This window comes from Pelodiscus sinensis, chromosome 2 (genome assembly GCF_052426305.1).
Source record: "Pelodiscus sinensis isolate ZL-2025 chromosome 2, ASM5242630v1, whole genome shotgun sequence".
NCBI lineage: Eukaryota > Metazoa > Chordata > Testudines > Trionychidae > Pelodiscus > Pelodiscus sinensis.
In genome coordinates, this window is record NC_143053.1 from 213,528,278 (window position 1) to 213,546,377 (window position 18,100).

Here is an 18,100-nt window from a genome sequence, read left to right on the forward strand (position 1 = left end):
TCTTGATATCATCTATTGTTTTACTAGTCTTTAAAGTTCTATGAGACTATTTGTTGTTTAAGTTTTTCAGTACATTTAGAACTTCCAAAGGCTACTACAGATAATTTATTATTACTCACTGTGACGGACATGGCAATGTGCACGAATCACAAATAGTAAATTTAGTGAATACCATATTGGCAATATAGCCAACTGTGTTGTGCTTAGGCTCTTCTTAATGTTGGAAAGCTGGATTTTGTGCATTGGCAGATAAGATCGGCTTGTGCTAAAATTGTTGAATCTAATAGTCAAATTATTTGACGCTTAAATGTGGCAAGAGGTTTGTTTTAAAGTGGGTCTGGCCCACTGTTTCATGAAGGGGAATACCCAGATATTGTGACATGACATGTAAAAACTGTAGGAGATCATTCACTAGGAAAATCCAGTATGTCAAATAATAATAATAGACATTTGTACCAAATATTGTGCACTTTGAACTGACTTTCTAAAATTGATATTAAGGAATGTTTCATTTGATTATCAAACTTCTGTCGTTACCAGATTAGTGTGATTTTAGTGGTAAAATACAGTTACTGTGTTCCTTTTGCTGCAGACTTGTTTGTTACCATTTAATAATCAGAATATAACCAACCGATACAATATTCTCTTAATTTTTGCCTGTGCTGTGTAGAGAATAAATAAAAGCTAAAAATTGATCATGCTTACTGTAAGAAAAATGAGATCCATGCGTACCTTGTTTGAATCCATTTTGAACATGCTGAGTGCCAGTAAAAATTTTTACACACAAGTTTTAAAACAGGAGCCTCTACTTCAAGACTGCAAGGCTGTATTTTTTATTTTTTTGTTTATACAGAGAAGTTAGTTCACAGTAGGAGGCGGTATAATTTTGATGAGGAATAATTAAGATAATGCTATTGAGACAAATGTTTCAATTTGACTTTGTGAAACAGAGACTAATTAACTCTTTGCCTGAAGAGGATGTAGATCATAAATGTAATCACATTGCCTTGGTTTTAATAATGACTATTGTTGCTAAATACCTAGACTAGACATGTATGCTCACATTGGTAGCTTGTAATATCCTGATTGTGTATCGTAATTCTGCTCACTATAGAGCTGCTGTTTATTCAGAGGTGTGAATTAAAACTCAAATTCTAGAAGAAAAGAAGGTGTATGGATTGATAATTGTGTGTGGAGTCTCACCTCTGAGTCTTTTTAGAGCAGATCTACCCTGTCTCTGGTAGTGATCAAGTGCCTTTTGAATTGGAAAGCTTTGATCCTCTGTGTGAAAAGGTTCCTGGGGAGCAGGTGTCTACATCACAAAAAGACAATAATGACTGACCTATGAAGTGTAGTTTAGCTGTGGTGATCCTAGGATATTAGAGCGACAAAGTATATGAGGTCATATCTTATATTGGACCAACTTCTGAAGTTAGACCAATAGCAGTTGGTCCATCTTGTCTCTATGATGACTTAATCACATTGGTACTCAGTAGATATCCTGGGCATAGAAGGAAAATGGTGCCTTGTTACTCTGATGAAGAGGGTGAGGGCATTCATTCTGCTGCAGGGTCCAAGCACTGCTTTTTGGTGGGACTGGAAAGCTTATGAGACCACTCCTATGGTGCACTTCTGAATGGGTAGAGTAGCTGTTTGGCATTATTAGAAACAGGCATCTTTTGAAAACTCTAAAATGTACTTACATAGAGAATATTAAAAAGGAAAAAAAATAGGTTCTCAATAAATTATAACCCTATGTTTTTCCATTGCTTGGCTTGTTACTGATGCTCTTCAGCCAAGGCTATTCCTGTCTCTCACCTCAGCAGGGGTGGCCCCAGACTAGCTGCCAGCAACTGGTGCCCTAGGTGAACCATGCAATCGATGCCCCCACCTCCAAACCCCTCAATGATATTGCGCCACCATTTGGTGCCCCATTTAACTTGGCGCCCTAGGCGACCGCCTAGTTCACCTATATGGACGGGCCGACCCGCCCCTGCTCACCTGCAATCCAAAAACAAACTTTTAATGGGTGTTTAATACTTCATTGCATTTCATCCTAATCACAGTATAGATAGTGCCCATGCTTTAAATTCCTGACCATGCGTTCAGATCTGCCATTTTCTCTCTTCCCTACTTCTGTATTATGTCTTCTTTTTATTTATCTCTTTGAGCTCTGTTCCTTTGAACAAATCCTGGTGGACTTCAGCCTTATGTCCTACATTGATTGCTCTTCTCATGCAAATATTCTGTCCTGCCCCTGCATCTTTTTTTCTTCAGTCTCTGTTTTTCTTACCCTGTTGTTTGCAAATATTCCTTTCTTTCCACCTTCAGTTTAGCACAGTGTATTTTGTCTGTTCCCCTTGTCTTTGCTCCTGGGCCACTCAGTGCCAAGCCCAATAATATTACTCTTTGCAACTGCAGCAGCAGTTCTGATGTGCAGCATGATAAGATTTCACTTTGGCTGTGCACTGGACAGCTGAGAGGTATCTTGGGTGAGGTAGCTGGTTAAGTTGCTGTCATATTTATGGGAGGCTTCAGGTGAGCTCCAGGTGACCAGGAGTCCTGGGATTTTACTGAAACAGACTGTCCAATTTCAATAAATTTGTGGCACTGCAGCAATTTTAGTAAATTGGTATATCTAGTTACCCAGGTCATGTAGCTATGACATCATTACTACCCTTTGCCATAACGCAGCGGTTCTCAAACTTTTTGCACTCCGGAGCCCTTTACATGCGTAAAAATTTGTGTGGAGCCCCAGCGGTCCACTGATTGTATGTGTTGTACCTATCAATGTTTCCAGTTTGTCAACCTCGCGGAGCCCCTGGAGATGTCTCGCGGAGCCCTGGGGCTCCGCGGAGCACAGTTTGAGAAACACTGCCATACAGCATTGTGTCCTTTCGGTGTAAATGCTGAGGCTCTGGCAGAAACTATTCTTGGCATAAATTTGAATTATTTTTCACTTGTGTGGAAATTTTGCTTTGTATTTCCTAACCTTTGGTATTCCACTTTTCCTTCTGACCGCCTCTCTGTATTTGAGTCACTATCCTTGGTCTAACATCTAGACCTTGGACCTTAGGCAGCAGGATACCACAGCAGATGCCAAGTTACCGCTTGGCATTCCTGATGTGTAAATACTTTTTATATTGCCCTTAACTTGGACCAGATGAGTTCCTTAATGTCCTGCAGGTACTGTTTTGTAAATAAAGCACGGCTTGCTGGTTTTTAATGAAATAATGTAAGATTAAAAGTAGTTCATATTTCTTGCCGTTTACCCACTCCCCTTCCTGTAGAGCGCACACTTTTCATATTCAAATTTTGTTAGTACAGTTTTATTAATCCTCATTTCTGACAAAAGGAAGCTAGATGAACATTTAATCACTAAACTTCATTCTGTATGCAAGCTTTATTCTGAACTCGGAGAGAGGGCATCAGACCCTGGTGCACAATGCCCATGAAAGCTCATGATACCATCTACATGTTTTGTTAGTCTTTAAGGTACTGCTAGACTATTCATTGTTTAAGTTTTTCCAGTTACAGGCTAACATGGTAACCCCTCTGAAACTTGAGATCTGATAGTCAGAACTCAGTGATTCAGGAGCCAATTCACGATCAGAAAGAGCCACAGTAGTGTGAATTCATTGTTTCATTTACCATTTTATGAATATAATTCTCGCAGTAAAATGATTGACCGAGTATTCTACAGCTGGTTAATAACATAGCAGAAGCATCCTGATTGGTTGACCATTTCAGTTGGCTAATAATTAAATCATACAGTGTTTTAATACCATGTGCTGCAAAGAGCCACAGGAGAGACATTAAAGAGCCACTTGTGGCTCCTGAGCCTCAGCCTGTGTGTCACTGCTCTTAACAAAGAAATAACTTCCTGTGTGAGATATCGTCCTTCACGAGTTGGACGGGGCGTTAAATACCACGATCTGCTTCAAGAACAACAATTTCAACCCCTGAGGTTTAAAATCAATTGATAGATCAGATTTTGTATTGGCTAATGTATAGGTCTGTCAAACTCATTCAAACATTAGCTAGGATTTTGGTCAGTTGTGGCATGCTAGTTGATGAGATAATAATACCTGTAAATGGGACCTCATAATCTACTGCAGTGGAAAGGATTGTGTTGCATCTAATGAATGCAAGTCAATTGGAAATGTCAGTCAGACCTGAACATAAATCTCCACATAACTGGAAAATGAATTATGTTTCTAATGAGCTCTATGAGAAAGCTGAGGTAAAATTCTAGGTGGGAAATCCTTTCGTTAAAACTCTGGTGCCAGGGTGCCTGAGACCACGTGAATTAATTTTGCATAAATGGTTATTGTAGCATAGTAAAATTCAGACTTCTATCATCAAGGGATAATCTTGTTTTTAAGGTATGTATAGGGATTACAGAAACTTTAATCTAGGGAGGGTTCATTGGATAAGTATTTTGCATTGATAAGCAAATTAAGTTTGTTTTCCTTTTATAGCTGCTTCTCACCCATATTTTAGTTAACTAAGCAATGTTAGGCTGGAAGATGTGAATAACTTCTCAGTTTGATTAAACAGCAAAATTTATTTGCAAATTAAGTTTATTTATAATTGGTGTTTCTGAGCCTCATTGCATTGGTACCATTTTGCTTTTTTTTTTTTAATCACATCATGTCTCCTAGATGAATGTTACCGGCTACCGAGCATACTTTTGAAGCATCATTGGTCATCTGTGAAATGCCTTAGTCAGCTGGCATAGGCCAATTTGGGCTTTTCTTTGCTGTGTGGACATATACAGAGAGTTTCTAAACTATGCACAGGAAAAACCATGGATTGTAAAGAATCCCAATTGTCAGGGCAGCTACTCATAAATTGAATCTGTCGTGGTCCATATGAGCTTCAGATGTCTTTTCTGCCTTCCTGCAGCTGTCATCTGCTCTTCCCATTTGGGCAGCAGTTGGGGCATGGGATCAGGTTGGCAGCATTGTGTGCTTTGCCCTGTACTATTCCTGTGTTAGCCAAGTTGGGTAATTCTTCTCCCTAGTTAAACCTGCCCAGCAAATGTGAAACAAAGAGAAACATTGTTGGTAAGGTAAGGATGATGGAAATTGGTTTGTTACTGGAGGCCCTTATTGGTAGGTCACCTGGGTCCTGATGAAAAATTGGCTCTTGGATCATGGTCATTATAACACTTGGATGGTGCCTTGTTATCCTGTGGCTGAGACATTGTACCTCGAATGTTCCTATGTTCTCACGCTGACCTCAGTATTCTACATCTGCTATAAAGATTTTTTAATAATCCCAGTGGCCATTAAATAGGGTGCAAATTGCTATCCTGACAATGAGCTAATTTAGAATTAGCAAGGAAATGTAGTTGGGTAGATTGGAATTGTGCCCGACACGCTCTTTGCTCTACCTTGACATTTCAGTGCTATACACAAGACCTGGTCTGCATACTCCATGGCAGGATGTGCCTAGGTTTTGTGGCAGGGCTCCCTAATTTATGCAGCACTGCAGTGTTTGTCTTCTGCCAATCCAGAAACTCCTTAGCAGCTTGAATTAAAAAGGGGAGATTTAAAACATTTATTAAATAAGAGGAATCAAGAATTTCTTTAGCATGTTTCAAATACTAATTTTGAATATTCATGGGTTTATGGCAAATGATTACAAAAAATGGTCAAATCCAGGCTAAAGTGGGGTCTGTAATGTAAAGGAAATACGACAGACCTGGTATAGTAACTCAGATATTATGGCTAAAATATTGTAAGCATTTCTTATTAGAACCAGAAATTTTTGAATAATTTAGTGAGTGAATTAGAGTATTAAAACATATAGCAGTGCTCATTTTTCTGCCTAACATATTCTCCGCTTTATCATAACTTGGAGACAAACTACAAATTCCAAAGATGTTGATTAGAAAACTGTTCAAGAAGCCATGAGGCCAGGATATCAGAAGCTGTTTTTGGAGGTGCCAGAAATATCATATTTGCCTTGTTTCCTACTTCTTATCTCACTGAATGCATGCATTGCCTATGAGACAAATATCTATTTCCTCTACTTATCAGTAAAGATATTACACCATTAAAAGTAACATAATAGAAATTCCTGATTAATACAGGATCCCAGTTTAATTTCACTTTTTAGAATATTTTTTTTAAATGTGAGTAGTGGCAATAGTAGCAAAATACCTCTGTACCATGAAAAGACAGGTTCAATATCTATGAAAGCACTCTGATCCAATTCATTTAAAGTATGGCTTAGAAATAAGCAACTTCCTTCCACAGAAAAGAAATGTTAATGAGATTTGAAGCTGGAAGGGATAATTTGGTAGTAACTTTTGGGATATCTGCATTTTTCCTTCTTCTCATTAAAAGGGATTAATCCTGAACAGAGAAGTCTACCTGTCTGTCTTAACTGACCTTAAATATTTGACTTATTACAAAACCAACTGAAAATTAAACATTATTTCAATCTGTAACTTGTTCCATGCTAAGTCTGGAATTTGTTGGTGTAGTTTAGTCAGAGGAATATTTAGTTCTTGTAAAATTTCTGTAGATAGCAATAAAGTTAGCCCTTAGCAGAAGCCCTTCCCCCCCCCTTGCTGCCTCTGTATGAGAGGCAGCAAGGATGGGGGGAGAGAGGAGAAACAGTGCTGGGGAGAGTTGGCCTCCCATTCCCCATCCCCCACAGACAGGGGCTACTGTCAGGATGGGCTCTTGCTACATTTAAAATGCAGTAAAGTAGGCTCTTAATTTAAAATGCAGAGGCGCAGTGGTCCTGGAGTCAGCGTGAGCCGAGATTGCTCAGTCCCGGCTCGTGCCAGCTCTGGGAGCTGCTCCTGCTGCAGCTCTGCAGAGCAGCTCCCTTTATCAACTAATTGTGTAGTCAATACAAATTGTATCAACTACATGATTAGCCAAATAGCTGCTTGTTAACATCCTTAGTGCTCACTCTGGCTCTAAAGCAAGGCTCAACACGGCACTCAGCACCGTGGTATCATTGCATAGTGCCCCACCAGAACAGTCTCTAATCTCCCTCTTCAATCCTAGCCAAGAAGCTGAAGAAAGTTTGTCGGGATCGCTGTCCTATTTCCTGCATGAAAGAAGGCGGGACCAGGGCTGTTTTCTACACCCCAGTCTTGAGTTGCTACATCTCTGTGTGGACGCTCCACAATTGAACCCTGAAGAGCACATGTGCTTAGAGGAAGTAGAGTAAGTTCTCTTGGGAATCAGGAAACCATGCACAAGACTGACCTACCTGGCCAAATGGTTGAGGTTTTTCCATTGGGCATCAGAACATGGTATCTCTCCCTCATGCTCTTCAGTGCAGTCCAAGCTTAGACTACTTACTGCAGCTCAAGAACCAAAGTCTAGCTCATTTTTCATCATAGTGCATTCCACTAGCTGATCCAGGGCCAGAAGATGTTTTTCCGTGACATGGTTTTCCTATTCCTGAGAGGCCTCTAAAGATTTTACCTGCACTTATGGCCATAGTAGAACCTTAACCTGGTTTTCTCCAGGTAACCATCCTGCCCTTCAATATGCTATGCTCCTGTTCCTTCTGCCACTTAATTTGGAACATCTCTTTCCTACTGGTGATGACATCAGTGAGACAAGTCTTGGAAATCAAGGCCTTCGCCTCCGAACCGCTTTACAAGTTTGTTTTATAAGAGAAAGGTCCAGCTGCGGTCCCACCCAGCCTTCCTTCCAAATGAACCAGGACACATTCCTACCTGTGTTCTGTTCCAAACAGCACAAGACAGTGGAGGAGAGACATTTTCATGTCCTGGATGTCCAGAAGGCTCTGGCCTTTTACTTGGAATGTACCAAACCTTTCTGCAAATCAACCCCGCTTTTCATCACTATAGCAGATAGGATAAAAAAAAAACCTTCCAGTTCTTCGCCGAAGATTTCCATTTGAACCACATCTCAGATACAGACCTATTACAAGCTGGCAAAAGTCCTACTACTGATTGTCCAAGCTCATTTGATTATAGCGCAGGTATCTTCTGATGGCCTGCCTGGCAAACTTGCTAATGTTGTCCTCTGCCCATGCATTCACATCTCATTATACCTTCACTCGGCACACCAGAGACAAAGTTGTGTTCAGCAGAGCTGTATTGCAATCTACGTGACTGTGAACTCCTACTTGCCTCTGAGGGTAGGGATGTTGGAGTTATTCTGGATAGTTCTCTGAAAGCATCCACTCAGTGTGCATCAGCAGTCAAAAACCAAATAATATTAGGAATCATTAAAAAAAGAGATAGAATAAGACCGAGAATATCTTGTTGTCTCTGTATAAAACCATGGTGTAGTATGCCCATATCTTAAATACTGTGTAGAGATATGGTCACCTCATCTTAAAAAAAGATATATTGGAATAGTTTCAGAAAAGGGCAACAATAATTATTAGGGGTTTGGAATGGGTCCCATATGAAGAGAGATTAAAAGGACTTGGACTTTTCAGCTTAGAAAAGAGGAGATTGGGAGAGATGTGATAGAGCTCTAAAAAATCATGACTGGTGTGGAAGAAGTAAAGTTATTTATTTGTTCCCATAATATAAGAGCTAGGGGTCCAGAGCAGATTTAAAACAAAAAAAAGGAAGTTTTTCTTCACTCAGCACATAGTCAGCCAGTGGAACTCCTTCTTAGAGTATGTTGTGAAGACCAGGACTTTAACAGGGTTCAAGAAAGAGCTAGATAGATTCATGGATTTAGGTCTGTCAATGGCTATTAGCCAGGATGGGTAGAAATGGTGTCCCTAGCCTCTGTTTCTCTGGAAATGAATGACAGGAGAGGGATCACGAGATGATTACCTGTTGTGTTTACTCCCTCTGGGGTATTTGGCATTGGCTGCTGTCAGCAGACTGGATACTGAGCTAGATGGATCTTTAGTCTGACCCAGTATAGCCATTCTTACGTTAGAATTTAATCGATTAACCGATAATATTAACTGATAAGCATTAGTTTATCAGTTAAACTCTTCCCAGTCCCCAAGGAGGCAGCTTTGCTGCAGCAGCAGCTTCGCTGCCTCCCCGGAAGCAGAGCCAGCAGGGGCTTTGCTGCGAACTCTGCAGTATAAAGCTTATTTAAGCTTTAAACTGCAAAGCCTGCAACACGTGTAACCGTGTAACCACTGCGATTTTCAGCAGTTACACAGTTACCATTTTAAGCAACTTTTAATAGCCCTGTGTGAGTGTGTTGCTTGGAGTCACCCACTGTGGAATGGACATGAAGAATTACTTGAAGATAAGACTGTTAATAATTTTCTATAACTGGTGTTCAGAACATGCTGCTTATATCCATTCCACAACCTGCACTCCTTCCCTGCTGTCCAGAGTTTCCAGCAAGAAGGAATTGAGGGTAGAAGAGGAGCAGATAGCGTCCCTTATACTGCCATGCAGGCACTACCGCAGAGGGAGCCAGAGCTACTCCCCTATGGATACTGCTAAGAGGAAAACAAATATCACATGCACAAGTGCCAAGCACACGTGCCTCATATAGAATGGACATGAGCAACACATCTCAAAGAACGCCAGTTATGGAAACAAGTAACTCTCCTTTTTCACAGAATAGAAAAAAAACAATTTGCCTGCTGTGAGAAGCAGGATGTAGATGACAGTAGAAGATGATGTAATTTTTGGAGTGCTTATTTGATGTGTATACTCTTCTCCCAAGTACATTTGAATCACAAACTCTGAAAACATTGAGTGCTGCTATCAAGTAGATCATGTGATGGATATCCTTCTACTCTTACTGCTGATATCTTGAAAGGTGATGGTGGCTTGGCAGCACTGAAAATAACAATAAAGGTGTGGTGATGCAAAGCGTTCTAAACTAGGCATCTAGTTTGATTTTTAGAAATCCTTTTTTAGTGCAGCATTATACAAATAAATTACCTTCTGTTTTAAAATAAAGATTCCTTATGAAGGAATATTCACATTATCCTTCTGACAGAGATCATTTGTGGGAGCAGAACCTATATAAATATAATTTTACAAAGATTTGATTGACCTATGTGAAACTTAACAGTAAACAAATAAATGTGCTCTGATGTGACATCTTTGTTTACACTGAAACATACCAATGGGCACACACCTCTTCTGGTGTTTTGAAACTCACGTTTTTTTGTTAAATGAATTGCAATAAATAAAGGGAAGCTAGTGAGAACTAAGTTGGGCTATGAATTTAAAGCCCTAATTCTGCGCTTACTCCTTGTGTGGAACTTCTTTTCCATGCTAAGTGTGTCTGCACAGGAAGTTAGTGCAGAATAGTTATTTGTGTTTATAACTATTCTGTGTTAGCTACTCTGGGCTCTTCCCTGCATAGACAAGCCTGGAGAGGGAAGCGAATCCCTGATCTTGTAGTAGAGATGTAGAAAAATGTTAGTGGAGACCTTGTTTGTGCATAAAGAGGGTTGCGCAATAATATATGCAGAACTCCGTCCCTGTAAGGGGGAGGATGACATGTTTTGTAGAGTGTTGGGTGTGCTGTAGATTTTAGCTTTCGCATACACATCCAAGAAATATAGCTAATGCAAAGTATATTTTTTTTAATGCATTTTCAGGAAATACAGTTGGAACATGCAAAACAAGCATTTGTGCAGCGAGACAATGCTCAAGCTGGGAGAGTCACTGCCATTGACTTCAGGGACATTATGGTCACTATCCGGCCACACATGTTGACACCATTTGTAGAAGAATGTCTAGTAGCGGTAAGTTGTGTGTAGCTTATTTGTACTGTTGTAAAGATTGGGGCCTCATTGTGCAAACACAGCTGGTGACAGTCCCTTCCCGAAATTTATTATTCTGTTTGTAGTCTGTGTCCATCACTCAATACATAATTATCTAGGTACACACTTAGACTCTCTCATCTCAGGCTATATCTCATCACAGATCCTACTATCAATTGCTCACAGGAAAGCCCAAGCAAATTATGAATAGTCGACAACCTCAGGCTGCATCATACCATCTTATTGTTCTATCATGGCAAATTGTACTCTTCCAACAAGCCATTGCTCCCTGACTGAACAATCATTCTTGAAATGTTTGTTTTGTAAGTTTAAATTTCCAGTAGCAGCTCACAATTATGTCTAGTGTCTTGGTCAGTGAAAGTTGGACGCTGTCACTAGTGACTGTTTTTGAAGTGCTTTTTCAAACCATATTATAGAAATTATAATATGAGACTTGTTTGTTCATCCAGTTTACTCTGTACCAATTCGGGATTATTCCGTGCAATACTGTATATCTCCCCTCCCCAATGCATTTGCCTTCCGATTTTAAATGTATCTCACTCAACACTGTCCACTCCTTTCCTTGGTAGGTGATTCTAGTGTATGCTGCATATCTTAATTCTGAGCTACTTTTGCCAATACTAATGGCTAGATCTGAATCTACTATTGTGGCTGAGGATTTTTCAGGACTTTATACAGAGAGTTGCATCTTTATATGCAGCTTAACAATGACTTAGAAATTTGTATTTTCCTTTTCCCTTCTCTCGTATATCATATCTCAAGTTGTCATGGTCAGAAATGTACTAGGTTATGAATGCTGTTCTTGTTATGTTGTATTAAATGTGCTTACTGTATTTAACCAACATGGTATATTCTGAAATGAAATGTTTGGGTTAATCATTTTTAAAATGTATTTTCATTACGTTTTTCTGTGTATCTGAAAGTCTTTAAATTTTTTCTCAATAGTAGAAATAACCCAACTTATAAAACTTGTCCCACTGAAACAGTATTGAAACTTGAACTCTGTAAATTACGGCTGGTCATGTTGTTATAATCCTGCATATGTATTTGTTTAGGCTGTTAGCGGTGGGGGTGAGTCTTACATTCTGGTTATGATTAGTTTCAGTAACATAAGACTCTTTCATATGGTTATTTATTTTGCATTAAAAAAAGCTCGCTACTGTCATTGTTGCAAACTAATGTTATTTCATAATTTTATTCAATGATTTTCTTGATCCTAAAATGTTGCAAAATATTTAAAATAGCTCCTCGCCTTCCTTCGTTTATTGACTCTTTCTGCTCCAGGCTGCTGGAGGTACTACTTCCCATCAGGTCAGCTTTTCCTATTTTAATGGATTTAATTCCCTCCTTAACAACATGGAGCTCATTAGGAAGATCTACAGTACTCTGGCTGGAAATAGAAAAGATGTGGAAGTGACTAAAGGTTAGTAGAAATACTCTGTGCAGTTTTTAAGTTTTCCTTAAGTATTGGCTTGGGAGAATGGCACTCATTTATATGCTTCAATAGCAAACAAACAAAATGTGTGCTTTTGTGTTCAGCTCTGTGTCATGTATTGTTCAACCATTCATGCTCCTGTTTAGTCCACCTTCCGGGTTTTCCATTTGTTATAGCCAAAGAGAAAGTCCTAGGCAACTGAAGATAGGTGTAGGCGACGGGCTGGGTGAGGAGAGAATGTAAAGATATTCAATCTTCAAAAACTTCCTAAGACTCCTGCCAATTTGGCAGCCTATTAAAACTGACCTTCAAGGGTAGTTGAAGAATTCCATAAACTTGTACTGGCGGCATAGTAATCTGATCTACAAGCTTGAAACAAGATGTTATCTGCTGTATCTAACTGGCTTTATAGAGATTTCCCTCTGCAACACCAAAGATTCATTAATGTGACCTAGTAGGACAAATACACATGAAAAGTTCTGCATATTCCTGGGTGTTTGGATTTGTTGTTGGTTTTTTCCCTTCTGACCCAGTACTGATTGATCCTGTATGTCAGAAATCTTAAGTCTTGCTGACAGCACTGAGCTTGAAGACAAGAAAGGTCCTCTTATTTCCTTACTGGATGTAATATTTACGATATAGGCATGTTGTGGTGGGAGCTCTTTTTGCAGTATCTTAGTTTAATACTAAAATGAATAGTGACTCTGGGATGCTGGGGGTGTTCTGCTTTGGTTTGATTAGTTTTCCCCTCTGCTGTTTTTCTTCTATTGTAGAGGAGTTTGTTCTGGCAGCTCAGAAATTTGGTCAGGTTACACCAATGGAAGTTGACATCTTGTTTCAGTTAGCAGATTTATATGAGCCGCGGGGGTAAGTAGAAACTTTTTTTTTTTTTTTTAAGAAAAAAAACCAGTGGGCAGTGGGGGGTGATATTCTAGCATGCTGCCTAGAAGTGCAGGTAACTTACAGTTCTTTGAAAACCCTCTGTTTAATGTAAATTTCAATTTAGTGTTTGCTTGGTCTCCACAGACGCATGACACTAGCTGACATTGAAAGAATTGCTCCTCTGGAAGAGGGAACGCTGCCCTACAATCTGGCTGAGGCTCAGAGACAGGTAAGGAGAGAAGCTGTAATGATGCTTTTAGTGTACTCCTTCCTCTAGCTCCTCTCTTGTTGTCTGAGTTGTTGTCTTAGCCATGTTTTCTTTCTTTTGCACTTTTATAACATAAAGAGCTGGGTGTATCATTGGAATCTTCACTTTAAACAAGTTTTCTCTTTTCAGCCCTTCCCCCCCCCCATACAGTTGCTCGTTTTTTATTTTTGCCATTTAAGAAGACAAAGCATAACTGATTTGATTGTGATGATAAAACAAAAGTGTAAAAGCATCATCTAGCCACTTACAAAAAGATGATGCATGTTCATTTACTAAAAAAGTTTTAGCCTTCCAGATTATTTCCTTCAGAGTAGTTTTTAATGAGGAAAGAAGACTTTCTAATTTCAGCATGGATTTCAATTCTGGCATGCAGAATGCTGAATGAAAAAGGCAGTTGTTGTCCATAGAAATATGTGTTCAAGTCTTCAGCACATTGTCTTCTGTGCTTTACATTCTGCAAATATTGAACTGAGACCTAATTTTTAGTGTGCCATCATAGTTTTAAAAAGTAAAACTTTTTTGTGTGGAAGAGTTTATAAGTTGTGGGGGGAAAATGTAAGACACAGAACTATTCTATAGTTTAACAGAAAATTATCTTTTCTCATTGTGTGAAGCAAAAAACAAACTGGGGAGCGCTTTTTTAATCTTATTGGCGCCTTGAATTTTAGGTTCAATCACATTTTTGCAGATCTTTCCAACTTTCTTAAAACTGATGCAGTTTTGGGTGTAGATAGTCTTAGAAAAACATAGTTTAGGGCAAACCAAGCTTTGTATCTTGCGAGACTAAATTTTTTTTGCTTGGAGCTTTGGGTCTGTGCAGAGACGCCAGTTTGACCACAATGAATTGATGCAGGCTACATTTTTAGGACTAACAGGCCTTGAGCCAGACCTCGTTGTGTGTGTACGTGCGCATGTGTGCACACCCTTTCCCTCCCTTCCACTACCTCAGTGCAGTATCCAGGTTTTTGTGTGTGCGTGTGCTCGCGCGTGCGTGCTATGATGAATCCTAATTAGCTGATTCCTTAAAGCTGGCCATCTCTTTCTGGAAGTCTTGCAAAGGAACTAAGAAGTAATTGTGTTGCACTAATATATTGAGTAGTGCAAGTTACAATAGGTAGCAGTAATACAGCTAAAACTGCAGTGGTGAAAAAAATCTTCATTCACTCAAATTTTCTGAATAGGGGTCAAATGTCTGTTCTTTAAATCAGTGTAACACAAAATAAAGAACACTTGAAGATAGAAAAAGCCCAAGAAGCTTATTTAAATTATCCCCCCTTCTGGTTATCATCTATACCTCTTCACACTCTGCATCCAACTTTTATGATACTTAAGTGGTTCTCAACCAGGGGTACATGTACCATGGTGGTATTTAAGAGGTATTCCTGGAGGTACATCAACTCATCTTGATATTTGCCTAGATTTACAACGTTGCCTCCTCCTTCCCTCCCCTCCCCCCCAAAAAATAGCAAAGTCAGTAAAACTAAAATTTCATATAGACAGTGATACATTTATGCTGTTCTATATAAGATACACTGAAATGTAATTATATGGTAGAAATGAGAAGATAAGCAATTTTTCAGTAATAGCATGCTGTAACGCTTGTATTTCTATATCTGATGTCAAGTAGTTTTTAAGTAAGGTGAGACTTGGGGGAGGTAAGCAAAATAAATCAGACCCTTACAAGTGCTACCATGTTTTGAAAATGTTGAAAACCATTGATCTACTTGATGCTTGGAGTGAAAGAATTTCAGTAACCTTGTGGCAAACTGTGTTACCTTGAATTACCTAAAAAGAAGTTAAATTTATTTTCTGTAGATCACTAGAGTATATAACAAGACATTACAGAAAGCTGATAAAATAAAACATGGAAAATTATTTCACTATGTCTTATTCCTTAGAGCATCCACCAACCTTATTAGGTAAGGTAATGGTGGGAAAGGAGGATTTAAGGACTACCACCATCTATGAATTCCTTTCTACTAGTAGAAAACAATTCTGAACATATGAACCATTTCTTAAATGTAAATCTAATCTGTGTTTGAATACTAACATACACAGGAATTTTAAAGTAGACTTGATTCCAGGTGTTTCATAATGATGTGTCTGCTAGTGCTTACTTTATAAAGCATTTTGGTCACTGTTTGACTTTGGGGATATATAATTGTGTTGAGAATGCCCAGTGTTGTCTTTTCCATTTCAATGATAGCAGGTTACATTTTTACAATAGCATAGAAAATAGGACTGCGACTTTCAATTATCTTTTAGGTTTTTTTTTTTCTAACGTACAATTGGGATTACATAGCATTATCTACCATTGGTTTTACACACTTCTCCTGTGCGTGTATCTGTTTGGTTATAAGAGTCATTTTAGTGAAATGTATTCTAATTTTTTCTTTTTTACTCTTCTTATTGTCCCATCCCCACCCCAAATCATACCCTTGCAGAAAGCTCCAGGTGATGTTTCTCGCCCTGTTCTCATCCAGATAGCAGAATCGGCCTACAGGTTTGCCCTGGGTTCAGTTGCTGGAGGTTAGTCATGGATAAGTGGAAGAATGTTAATCTTCATGTTTTCTCTGTCTCACTCTCACTCTCTCACATTCATATATCTTTCTTTTTGAGCCATAACTATGAGAGTTGAGGAACCTTTTGTATAATTTCTTTTGTACCTGCAAGTGATCAGAGATCTATTGGTGTTTTTTCTGCCTGGTTTGTCACCAGACTAGCTTCATAAGAGAGAGTTTTCTGATGAGGAAGGACTATGATGATACCTGTTTAATTAAAATTAATTGTAACATCCTTGTATGGAACCAGCAGATGAGAGAGACTCAAGTTACTACTGAGGTATAAGCATATATTGTATCTAGTACAGTTAATCAATACCTTGTATGCAAAATAACACTTTTCCACGTATCAAATTATGTTTGCAGCTGTTGGAGCCACTGCAGTATATCCAATTGATCTGGTGAAAACTCGAATGCAAAATCAGCGCTCTACTGGGTCATTTGTGGGAGAACTTATGTACAAAAACAGCTTTGATTGCTTTAAGAAAGTGCTGCGTTATGAAGGCTTCTTTGGACTGTACAGAGGTCAGTTTCCAAATATGTGCTGTGATGATATATGACCAAAAAATGTTTTCTGCCAACCTGAATTCCTCAGTCCCTGTTGTTAGGACTTGAATGAAAAAGGAAAAAGCTGACATTCTAGGCCTGTTTTATGCTTGTGTAGTCTAAATATCTTTGGTCAGACTTTTTGCTCCTAATATTAAGAGACAGGTCTATTCTAAATTAGGGCTCTGCAAACTTGTTCATAGTAAAAAGTACATCTTAATAGAGAAGTTGACTTGGAGGCCTCTTTCCCCCTCCATGCACAAAGTTATAGACCACCTGCCCTATCTACAATTGCATAAAACAGGTGTGGCAACTACAGCAATTTGCTTACAGGGAAAACTTAATAGAAGAGCTTTGATATCCCTCTAGTGTCTTGTAATCTTTGACAAAATGTTAATCAAACCATCTGCTTTTGTTCTTCATTTTATTGCACCCTCCCATCTGGTCTGTTTCCTTGACTGAAAACAAGGAGGAAAGCCAATACCATGTGAACATCCTGCTCTTCTTGGACCCTCAGCACGTGTTTCACTGATCACTAGTTGTCCACGGAATGCAGATTGTCATCTTTTATATACAGGCAGTCCCCGAGTCTGGTCTCTCCCTGGTCCTCTCCCTGGTCCTCCAGCAGACCAGGAAGAGGAAGCAAAGCGGCGGAACACGCGGGCAGCGGGCAGCCCAGACACGTCTGGGCTGTCTGCTGCCCGCGTGCTCCGGGGCTTTGCTCTGCTTTGCTCCCCGTCCCCCTGGTCTGCAGACCAGGAGGACGGGGAGCAAAGCAGAGCAAAGCGGCAGAACACGCGGGCGGCGGACAGCCCAGACGCGTCTGGGCTGACCGCGTGTTCCGCCGCTTTGCTCCCCGTCCCCCTGGTCTGCAGACCAGGGGGACGGGGAGCAAAGCAGAGCAAAGCCGCGGAGCCCGAGGGCAGCAGGACAGCCACGGCGCGTCTGGGCTGTCCCGCTGCCCCCGTGCTTCACGGCTTTGCTCCGGGCACCTGTGGTACAGCAGCTGGGACGCTGCCGGTTGGTCCCGTAGCGCCGCTCTGGGCGCTACGGGACCAACCCGGCAGCACCCCAGCTGCTCTGCCCCAGGCGTCCTGATTCAGCCACTGCTGGTTAGTTTCAGCAGCAGCTGACTTGGGGACGCCTGGGGCAGAGCAGCTTGGGTGCTGCTTGGTTGGTCCAGTAGCACCGAGGAGCGGCGGCGCTACTGGACCAACCCAGCAGCACCCCAGCTGCTCTGCCCCAGGCGTCCGCAAGTCAGCCGCTGCTGAAAGTGACCAGTGGCTGACTACAGGAAGCCCCTGCCTGGGGCTTCCTGGAATCAGCTGCTGATCAGTTTCAGCAGCGGCTGACTTGGGGATGCCTGGGGTTCTTAAGTTGAATCTGTATGTAAGTCAGAACTGGCGTCCAGATTCAGCCACTGTTGAAACTGATCAGTTTCAGCAGCGGCTGAATCTGGACGCCAGTTCCGACTTACATACAGATTCAACTTAAGAACAAATCTATAGTCCCTATCTTGTACGTAACCCGGGGACTGCCTGTATCTATATCAGCCCTTGTTATCTTGCCAGTCATGGCTGTGACTCAGAATCCAACTGAATGCAGTAGTCTAGTAGTTACACAAAAAGCAAAAAACATCAATAGTGTAACCTCAAGTTAGGATAGGTAGTCACA

General features: G+C 40.3%; 1 protein-coding gene across 2 annotated transcripts in view; it reads left to right on the forward strand.

The window, feature by feature from the left end:
• SLC25A13 (solute carrier family 25 member 13) overlaps positions 1-18,100 on the forward strand; it is a 139,031-nt gene that overhangs the window by 76,847 nt on the left and 44,084 nt on the right. For both annotated transcript variants that reach the window (XM_089776701.1, XM_075922333.2), the window contains 6 exons: positions 10,549-10,695; positions 12,019-12,157; positions 12,943-13,036; positions 13,196-13,280; positions 15,764-15,848; positions 16,247-16,405. In XM_089776701.1, the coding sequence (XP_089632827.1) occupies positions 10,549-10,695; positions 12,019-12,157; positions 12,943-13,036; positions 13,196-13,280; positions 15,764-15,848; positions 16,247-16,405 (709 nt within the window). The remainder of the gene's footprint in view (positions 1-10,548; positions 10,696-12,018; positions 12,158-12,942; positions 13,037-13,195; positions 13,281-15,763; positions 15,849-16,246; positions 16,406-18,100) is intronic.